Source organism: Sturnus vulgaris, chromosome 2 (assembly GCF_052056855.1).
Source record: "Sturnus vulgaris isolate bStuVul1 chromosome 2, bStuVul1.hap1, whole genome shotgun sequence".
Taxonomy (NCBI): domain Eukaryota; kingdom Metazoa; phylum Chordata; class Aves; order Passeriformes; family Sturnidae; genus Sturnus; species Sturnus vulgaris.
The window spans coordinates 79,276,420-79,287,157 of NC_142244.1; the positions used below are offsets into that span (position 1 = coordinate 79,276,420).

A 10,738-nucleotide genomic window follows, 5' to 3' on the forward strand; every position below is an offset into this window, starting at 1 on the left:
CTCCAACCCACTTAATGATAGGGTTTTTCTTAAGTAGGGAGCTCATGCCAGTCTTCCACATGGTATTATTTTTATCACTTGCACTGTCCACATGGAATTGCTTATGCTTTTTTTAGGTTGTGCCCAAGTGCTGTAGGGATTATCATCCTGTGCATCTTGTGAGACTTGCATGTCTCAGTCCAGAAGAGAAGTGGCAGGATTATTTCAATCACTTTTCATACAGCTTCTGATATTGCTGGTAGTTAATACTTCAATGTGGAGGGGAGCACACTTCAGTTAATTGGTTTCTATATAAAGCAGCTATCACTGAGCACTTGATAGGTCAAAGTAATTCTGTTTCTCTGATAACTGCTTATTTCCTTTCATATCTCTCTCTCTCTCCCAATTTACCTTGTATTTTATTCATCGTATTTATGAAGATTTTACTGTCTCAGGAAGAGTCACATGAAGTGCCTACATTGCACTGGAAAAAGTGAAGGGTGTGGTGCCAGTGTTGGGTAATAGTTTTATTGGAGAATAGATAGGAAAATCTACTGAAATCCTAAAACTATGTTTAATTATATGTTTCAGGAATTTCTATTACATCACCATGCTGAGGGATCCGGTGTCACGGTACTTGAGTGAATGGAAACACGTCCAGAGGGGCGCGACGTGGAAAACTTCCCTTCATATGTGCGACGGAAGAAGCCCAACACCAGACGAGCTGCCGACCTGCTATGAAGGAGACGACTGGTCTGGAGTCAGCTTACAGGAATTCATGGATTGCAGCTACAACTTGGCCAGCAACCGCCAGGTGCGCATGCTGGCAGACCTCAGCCTGGTGGGGTGCTACAACCTGACTTTCATGAACGAGAGTGAGAGAAACATGATCCTTCTCCAAAGCGCCAAGAACAATCTGAAAAACATGGCCTTCTTCGGGCTGACGGAATTTCAGAGGAAAACACAGTATCTCTTTGAGAGGACATTCAACCTGAAATTCATTTCCCCATTCACCCAGTTCAATGTTACACGGGCCTCCAATGTGGACATCGGCGAGGATGTGCGGCAAAGGATAGAGGAGCTGAATTTCTTGGACGTGCAGCTGTATGAATACGCAAAGGACCTGTTCCTGCAGCGCTTCCAGTACTCCAAGCAAGAGGAGCATCAGAAGAACCGGCTAAAGAGGCGAGAGGAGCGGCGACTGCTGCGGGAGCAGAGAGCTCACCAGTGGCCAAGGGAAGGGGCAGCAGAAGTAGCTGTTACTGAAGATTATAATAGTCAGGTTGCAAGGTGGTGATGCTCCTCCATCTTGCCTAACCAATGAGAGGATCAGATTGTTTGTGCAATGTGGCTACCTGGGAATTAGCCAAGGGAGACCTACTGCTTTGGTAAATGAGACCTCGTCTGACAACTCCCCCTCCTTGTCTCAGTTTTTCTTGGTTTCTGCCAGTGAGAATGTATTTTTTTCTCAATAGGTATTGATTAGTGTTATTAAATGGCAGTAGAACAAGATTCCTGTCAGAAAAGACTTCCTTCAAAGGCTTAAGCTATGAGGATGGGTTGAAGAGAGAGAGCGATTCTTTGCATTAACAGATGTATCCTGTACAATCTGAGCTACTAAAACTTGTGCAGACATGAATGATAAATTCGGGAAAAATACCTGGCTTGGCTCCTTTGTGACATGAGAGTTGGTTTATTTCATATTGTTCATTGCAACTGTAGTGCATAACTTTCTAGTGAATGAAGTGGAGGAGGGGCACACATTGCCTTTCAAGCCTCTACATGCTGTTTTGATTAAGAGAAGAATTTTATGAGGTGGTTAAAAAAGACACAGGAAGTGTTGGATAGGGGCACTTCTTGCTCTGTTCCAAAGGCCAGCAGTCAGACATTGATTATAGGTGAGGTGGTGAAGGGGTTGGCTTATTTCCCTGCAGGTGCTGAGAGTACCGAGCCCAGCCAGGTAGGAACCATCTTTCTGAGTGTGTGTGGCAAAGGCAAGCTTTGAGAAATGAGGTCCATGTGGCAGCTGAGCACACATCACAGAGATTATCTCGCTGGGGGCAATGAAATCTGCCTTCACATTCATGAAAGGGGTCAAGCAAACTCCAGGGAAGAGAAAAGAGAGAGAAGGAAAAGCTTAAATATTAGTGCGACATTTTCCGGATTTGCTGTAAAAGCCTGGAGATACATTGTCTGTGAAGGTAGGCAGGTTTATTATATTGCCTGTTAAAATACATTGATGCTAAGTGCATACAGTTTAAATTGGTTTTCTCTCTAACTACAGTAGTGGCTAGAAAAAAAATCAGCTTTCATTTTTATTGGCTACATAATGGATATGTGGAAAGTCTTGATATTTATTACTCTATATGAGGGTTCTTTGTAAATTTATTGTTTTCATGATGAGAGAACTGTATCTGTTTTTCTTCCTTGTCTAGAAAAAAATTTAAAGGGTTCTTCCTCCATGTGTTCCATTCTTGTGGCTAAACTGCATCTGTTTATTCCAAGATTTTATGTTGTACCATTCGTAGTAGTGAAATTTTAAAAAGAGGGTCCTGTGCACCATAGATATTCTGAGAGAGTTTTTTTCCTTCTTCTTCTGGCATAAATGTAAAGCATTAGGAGGAAATTTCTCTAAGTGCCTCAACGTGGCTGCTAAATCAAGATGCTGAAAGTATATTATTGCATGCATGAATGGCTTTTACCTTACAGATTTGCTAATTAGAAGTACTGGAGCACCTGATGTGGATGCACATTTCTCGCTTGTTTTCAAAATTCAAAGTTTCTATCCAGTTGGTTGAAAAAATAATGTGTTACAGAAAAAAGAGGCTCAATTTGAAAATTTGTCCCTTCAATTCAAAGTTGGATTTCTTTTTGGTGCATGCTGTATCTTCTTTTCTTCTGACAATGCTATTGCTACTTATCTATGCAGAATATCAAAAATACAATCTAATGATCCTGTTGAGAGTTAATGCATTCAATAAAACACTGAACATGAAATACCATAATAGCATTAAGAAGTGAAGAGGGCTACTAGGATGATGCCTCATTATCAAAGTAGTTCATTAACAATATGCTGCTTTACGTCTGATTGTCAATGTGTTACTTTGGGGTGAGTAGTGGTGGGTTTTGGTCCCTAATACCTTTTCCACTTGTGGTTCATGTACATCTTCTCCCAGCTCCGCATTCAGAAGGGAAAAGGAAGATTGTTATTCTCCTGTCTGAGCATGGGATGTCTGCCTTAGGGAAGAGTGAGGAGCTCTCTGGACTCCTGAGTGGTGCTGTTTGGATCCCATCGCATGGAAGAAGCACTCAGACACCTTGTTCACGTATGGACACCTTCCAACCTTCCAAGACTTAAATTGAAACCTTTACAGCTGAGGACTGAAGTTCTCTCTGGGTGTCCTGGCTGCAGGACAGTGAGGCCATGAAGATCTAAGGCTCACTGGCAGTATTGTACCTTTAGCACAGTGCAGGTATTTCACAGTGATCTGACATCCTAGCTGCTGGCACCAGGGCTTTAGGCTGGGCTGGCCCTGGCCTTGTGGAGGGAAGGAGCTTTCTGGTGGGTGACACAGGGATGATGGGAACTGTTGCATCTCCCCATTCCTGTGCACATTGCCACATCTTGCTGGAGACCATACAGCACGAAAGGGGAAGGATGCTTTTGGCACCTGATGCTCAGTGTCCAGGATTTGCAGGTGCTCTAGTTGTTTCCATGAGCACAGGGAGCTCAGGGTGCTGGGGAGACCCTGAGGGGCAGGGGAGAAGCCAGCCATGTGGAAGGAAAGATGCAAGGCCAAATTCACATTAAGGGGCAAGGTAAGCAAGGAAGTAAGATAAATTCCAACTCTTCTTTTGTTCTGTAGGGCATCCTTTCCTCTTCCTCCTAAGTGCAAAAAAAACCTTGTCCCTTCCTCACATACCCCTTTGCTCAGCTGGCCACCTCTCCTTGCTGCTCACAGCAACTGGGGCTACATTTTTCATCTAGAAAATGCAGTGTTTTCTTTTCGAGGGAGAGGAGACAGTGCTGAGAAATACTTCCCTGGAGCCTCACCAGTGACTGTAAGTATCAGTTTCAGCTGTCTAAGCACACCAACTGCTCTCCAGACTGTTCCTTCTGCCTCATACAAAACAAAGCCTAATGAGGAAAATCGAAGCCGTTTTTAGGTGGTTTACATTAGCTTGAATAGTTTGGCAACATCTTAATATGATGCCTAACCTTTTTCATCAGTCATTTCCCAGGAGTCAAGATTAGGTTCCTGAAGAGCTGTTAATGTGCTGTGGCATCTATGTTAATGGGATTTGCCTTAACGCTTGGGATTTAGTTAAAAATGAAGTTGGTTTGTTGGATTTTGTTTTTTCCTCCGGAGCCTGTGTAACAGCCCTGGTTATGCAGGAGTAGTTTTGTTGCTTTTGTTGTTTTGGGGTTTTCTTGGGAGGGCTGGGCAGTTAGCAACTAAGACCTTGCCCAGAGCCCTGTGACTGAAGGACCTGGCACCTCCTTCCCTAGCTCCAGCTGCAGATCCAGCAAACTCACTGTCCCAACAATCCTGTTTTTCTTAGCAGAATTTCCTTACACATGACAAATAAAGCAGTTTGGAAACACCTTCAGGCTACTTCTAAGACACAGGCCTGCAGCTTTTTTCCTCTTGGGCACTGTGCCTGAAATAATGTAATGCAAAAGCAAAATAAAGGTCCTGCTTCATATCTCTATTATTATTCCAGGTTTTCATTGCTCTGACAGCATAAACTTCACCAAAATTTCATTGGCCCATAAAAGATCAGGGAGAAGTGTGTTTCTTTCTAAAGCTTCACGAGCAACAATGCTGTAGGATTTCTGTCCATCTTCCTGGCATTATTTTGTTGCTTAAACAAGGCAATTTGGCTTCTGCTACTGTGGTGCTGAAACAAATCTCATTCTTTTGTGATGGAGATGTACTTGGTAATCTCTCCCATCACATTCCCAGCACTGCCTTTTCCGTAGGCTTGGAGTGGACAGAGAAACATGCGGTGTCATTAGAACGTGTTCCTGATAATTTGATGTCTAGTCCAAGCACTCACCTTATGGCCTTATGGCCTTATTAAGGAATGAAAATTCGTCCTCTCTTCCCTACTCATCAGTGCTGAGAGTAAAATCCTTTTTCACCACCAAGAAAGAAAAAACCTGCTGTTTCTGATGGTATTTTATTGGGTATTTTCCACTGCTGTTGTGTTAATAGTGAGGCTGTCATAGCCTTGCTAGAGATTCTACCCAATATGCAACAGTTACTTGCTGTTCACTAAAAACAGAAATATGGAACAAAAAAGTGGTGGAAATCAGATCCAGAGGCACACTTATAACTGCATCATACCCATTAAACCAAATGGCAGGTCACATCACCTTTCTCTCTGGAGATGTTTCGGATTTGACATCCATGACTAAATCAGGAAGTTTCTTAAGCTGGTCTTCTTTTAACACATGCTTCCTTCTGCCCTAGTGGGATCTTGTTTCCCACCTGCACTCTTGTATCAGTTATTAGCACTTTTGTTTTAAAACATATCTCACCTTTTTTTCCCTCTGTTGCTGTTCCCCTGATACATATGGAATTAACTATTATTCTTTTTTTTTTTCCCCTGGAATAAGGATTATCTTGTTTCCAGACTGGTGGGGAATACTATGTACAAGATGAACAATCACAATAAAGTCATTCAGCTAGAGTTGATGGCTGTATCCTCCCTATGTGCAGGGAAAAAAAAAGAAAACTAAACCGCACACTCATAAAAGTTTTCACTGTAACACTTCTTTCAGTTGGTTCCTGTAATATTTTCCCTGTCTACATTTTGTGAAGGGAAATGGATTCCATAGCCTGCATTGTCCTTGGCTTTCTTCTTGACCATATCACTAGCTCTATGATTTAAAATAAATGTTGGAAGAGAAGAAAAAAATAAAGAATTTCCATCAGTTGCCATATTTAAGATGAAAGAATAAATTAATAGGCTGTAAATTATTTTCTTCTTTAGGAATTTTCCTTCAATTTATGTGCAATAATGTTTGTGAATTCTGCTACTGAGAGGTTGTATTGTGATTAATCATATATACTTCCATTCCTATTTAAAAGATAGTTTGTAGACCTAGGGATTTTCATTGACGTAAAGCACAATTTAATGAATTATTTAATGTGTTTAACCATTGTGATGTCAAAAGCAATTGTTTTCATATATTTATTTGTTGGTGATTTTCTGTAAAATGATGCTCATTAAGAGATCTGTTAAAAATGAAGTTTTGTTGAATATTGTTGGGTCCATGAATTACTTATGAGAACAAATAAACATTGATTGTGTTTTTGAAACACTAAAGATCCTATCTTATCTACATAGCCATAAAAATGACTGAAAATGTTTCAAGTCGTAAAAATCTACTGTGTGTTTTTAACAAAATGTACATGGAGGAAAATCATATTGCTATAACTTATTATTTAATTATGTTAGGGCTCAATACCAAATCTTTTGCTTTCATCTGGACTTCATTTCTGCTCCAACAGCACTGAGGAGCAGTCCAAACTGTCAGCATAATCTCCTGAGCTCTGTGGGGAATAATGAGCAGCTGAAGTCTGTTGCTGCACTGTCAGCCTCGTACTTGTTCTTGAAGTCTGCCTATAAGAAAGCTGTGGGGTAGCCCTGTATGGTAGGGAGTGTTCTGACTCTGCAGAGTTTGTTGGCACTGATGAAAAGAGTGTTCATGAGTAAGAATCATGGGAAAGAAGTAAGAAGTGTTTACAAGTAAGAATCAGCAAGAATAAGCAAGGCAAATATCTTGGAGGGGGTCTGTTACAAACCAGCCAACCAGGCTGAAAAGCAGATAAAATATTCCACAAGCAGCTGGGGGAAGACTTCTAATTGCTAGTGTTTGCTCTTATGGGGGACTTGAACCTACCAAATGTCTACTGGAAATATAATACAGTGGAGAAGAAGCAGGTTCCTGGAGCTTGTGGAAGAGAACTTTCTGATATGGCTAGTGAGCAGCCCAGCCAGGGCTTCACTGGACCTGTTGTTTGTGAACAGAGAAGGACTGGTGGGTGATGGGATGGCTGGAGACTGTCTTAGGCACAACAATCACGAAATGATAGAGTTTTCAATTCTTGAAGATAAGATAAGTAAGTCTTGAAGTAAGATGTGAGGCAAGAGAACTGTTACCTTGGGTCAGGAGGGCAGACTTTGGGCTGTTCAGGAGCCTGGTTGACAAAGTCCCTTGGGAAACAGTCTTGAAAGGCAGAGGAGTCCAAGAAGGCTGGACATTCTTCAGGAAGGCAGTTCTAAAGGCACAGGAGCAGACTGCCCCCATGTACTTGAAGACAACCTAGCAAGGAAGAACCCCAACCTCTCTGAACAGAGAGCTTTGGCTGGAACTCAGGGTAAAGTAGCTACTTTTGGAAAAAAAAGGCAAGTGACTCAGGAGGACTACAAGGGTATTGTAAGGTTACACAGGGAGAAAACAAGAAGGGTGAGAGCCTAGCTAGAACCTAATCTGACTCCTGCCATAAAATACAATAAAAATGTTTCTCTAAATACATCAGTAAAAGGAGGGCTAAGGAGAATCTCCATCCTTTATTGTATATGGGGGGAAACAGTGACAAAGGTTGAGGGAAAGGCTGAGGTACCTAAGACCCTTTGTTTTCAGGATACCCAGCCCCTTGACCTGAGAGATGGACCAGGAACAGAAGGTAACCCCCATCATCCAAAGGTAAATGGTCAGCAACCTGCTACACTCTCAGATACACAAAAGTCTATGGGGCTGGGTGGGATCCACCCAAGTGTACTGAGTGAACCAGCAGAAGGACTCACTGAGCCGCTTTCCATCATTTTTATCTGCAGCCCTGAATAACCAGGGAGGCCCCAGTTGACTGGAGGTTGACAATTGTGATATCCATCCATAAGGAGGGCTGGAAGAAGGATCTACAGACCTGTCAGCCTGACCTCAGTGCCAGGGAAGGTCAAGGAACAGATCACCTCCAGTGCTATTTTACAGAATGTACAGGACAACCAAGGCTTGAAGCCCTGCCAGCATGGGTTTGTGAAAGGCAGGTCCTGTCTGACCAACTTGATCTACTTTTATGAGAAGGTGACCCACACATGGATGAGGGAAAGGCTGTGAATTAGTAATTAGGAAAAAATATCGTACAATTATGCATATGCCTTGCAACAGGATTGTGTTGGATAATGTTTTGCAGCCCCTTTCAGTGTCACCAATGAAATCTCCACTGCAAGTATCCATTTTCCTGCCATTCGTATCACTTTGAGGAAACAAAAAGGGTTGGATTGCTTCGTGATCTCCAGATGTCTCTAAATAGCGGTGGTGTTATCTCACTGCTTGCTTCGTTCTTGGTGTGAAAGTAACTCAGTTCCTGGGAGACAGATGTCAGCCTCCATAAACTCACACTTTTGTTTGAAACCAAACTCCCAGAAGCTGCTGGCTGAGTGGGCCCAAAGGCTGGATCCTGACAGGGAAGTCAAGATGGCATGGGGGGTTCATACTACTGGGCAGCAATGCAGGCTGCTAAACAGAAAAATCCAGTGTTGCTTATGGTGCCCTGAAGTTACTCATCTGACCTTCAGCTGCTGCTCCAGAAGGATACAGATGTCTGAATAAAGGCTTTTTCACAGATGTCCCAGATTTTTGCAGATCTCCAACCAATAATGTCTCTCTTTTAGAGTTATGGTTAAGAACCCAAACTTCTCTCGCAGTATTTGTAGCATTTCAGAACATCACTTGAGACAAGTGATCTGTAAAATGAAAGTCCACCATCTTCACCAGTTCTGAGCACAAAATTACGTGTGCTGCAGGGTAGTGTGAGAGATGGAGGAGGAAAATGAATGTTGCTGAGTTTCTGGGTCCTGCACTTTAGTGAAAGCAGTTATAAAGCTGGAGCAGCAAGATGATATGTGAAATAAATGTCTTTATTGCTGATAAATACTGCTATACAGCCAAAGGAAAAATTGATTTTGCCACCAGGAGACAGATAATTTTTTCCCACACACATGGTTACATTTCAAGAAGTACATCAGAATATTGTGCTGTTATGTGCAGTTTATGTCATAGTTAAAAGCAAAAGTGAGACTCAGCATTGCTGGCCACTATTACATATGACTGGAGAAAGGCTGGGATTTTTAAGATTTTGTTCACATTTATTTCTATTTTACCTCTAGATGCTATCTAAGGTGTGACACCTTTCAACATTTCATAAGAAATTTGTGAGTATGCTGCTCACATTCTGAATAAAATTCAGAACATGAGCAAGTAAGATTAGATAATATGGAGGTAAGTCAATGATCTATAAATCTCACCATCCTGTAAGAGCCCAGAGTGATGTAAATGTGTAGCAGTGAGAGGACATAAGGGCTGCCCTTCCCAGACAAGGAAGCCACTGCAGGAATTTTTCCACTGGGTAAGCAGATCACCATTTCACTGTGACACACATTGAGTGAGACTCCTTTCACATAAGTAGAGGTCAGCTGGCAGACAATGTCCTCAGGCAACCCCTGGGGACCTCCTCATGGATGATAGGGCCAAATGCATTTTCAGGACATGAGCATCTGGCCTGCTTTGGACATTTATGATGGCTAAGAAGGGTCTCATCCCAGAAATGTGTCTTTTCCCTCTCTGTTCATAGAGGGGGAAACAATCACCAAATATACTTTTGGGAAGGTAAAACCTCAACTGTGCCAGAGAATGATAGGGCAGCGTTTCACTTTTGAAAAGGCTGTGCTTGAAATGGAATTAAGGCTTTCTAATGGATAGGTCTAGAAACATTTGAAGATGCAAGAAAGATCAGAGAGGGAGATTTAAGGACTGAGACAAGATCTGGGGACCATCTGTACAAAGGTGATGATAAAAGTCACTGTAATGAGTAAGGTAGCAAAGAAATAGGAAATAAGGAGGGCAGGGGGCTGGGGCAGCTTGTGAGCATCAGAGCCCCAAAGAGACACCGACTGCAAAGGGCAAGTGTGGATGTGAAGGTCTTCAGAAAAATCTGCTTAGCTCTGCCTTCGCCTGGATCTGCTCCAGCAGGTCCACATCCTTCTTATTTTGGGGACCCCAGAACTGGATGCAGCTCTCCAGGTGGGGTCTCATTAGAGTAAAGTAGAGAGGCAGGATCACATCCTTTGACCTGCTGGCCACACTGCTTTGATGTAGCCCAGGCTTGTTGTCATCCATTCTCTGCCCAGCCTGTATTTGTACTTGGGATTGCCCCAATCCAGGTGCAGAACAAAAAACTCCATCTCGCTGATTTAATCGCAACCCTGGAAAACGAGAAGATAAGCCTCAACACAGAGCCTTACACCTGGCCTTGTTGAACTTTAGCAAAATAAACACTGCCAATACAGCATGAATATTTTAATTTTGATGCTGCATGCCCATGTGTGCAAACACCTGATGACTGTCAAAATGCCACTGCTGGCCACTTGTACAGTTTGGATTGATCCTTACATGCTGGGCACACATGTTTTGGATTTGCAGACAGAGAGCCCAGCTATGCATCTGCTCTTGTTTTGAGGGTTTTTTTAATGTAAGGCCTTCTTTGACTTCTGATGTGCTTACACAAGCACAAGCACTTAGTTTCTGTGGCTATCCATGATCTGGAAGATACCTTTGCCTGCTCCAAGCCTGCTGCTCTCCATGCAAAGGAGACATGAACAGATGGATTATATGGGAGCTACAGCCACCCTACTGCCCCAGTAGTGAGTCATAGGGTGAGCAAGACTTTGGGTTGTGGAGTCATCA

The 10,738-nt window shown here is 42.6% G+C and overlaps 1 protein-coding gene across 1 annotated transcript in view; it reads left to right on the plus strand.

Moving 5' to 3' along the window:
• HS6ST3 (heparan sulfate 6-O-sulfotransferase 3) overlaps positions 1 to 6,315 on the plus strand; it is a 272,561-nt gene extending 266,246 nt beyond the window's left edge. Inside the window, exon 2 of the mRNA XM_088159826.1 lies at positions 571 to 6,315. Within this exon, the coding sequence (XP_088015952.1) occupies positions 571 to 1,276 (706 nt within the window). The 3' untranslated portion in view covers positions 1,277 to 6,315. The remainder of the gene's footprint in view (positions 1 to 570) is intronic.
• Positions 6,316 to 10,738: the final 4,423 nt, after the last annotated feature.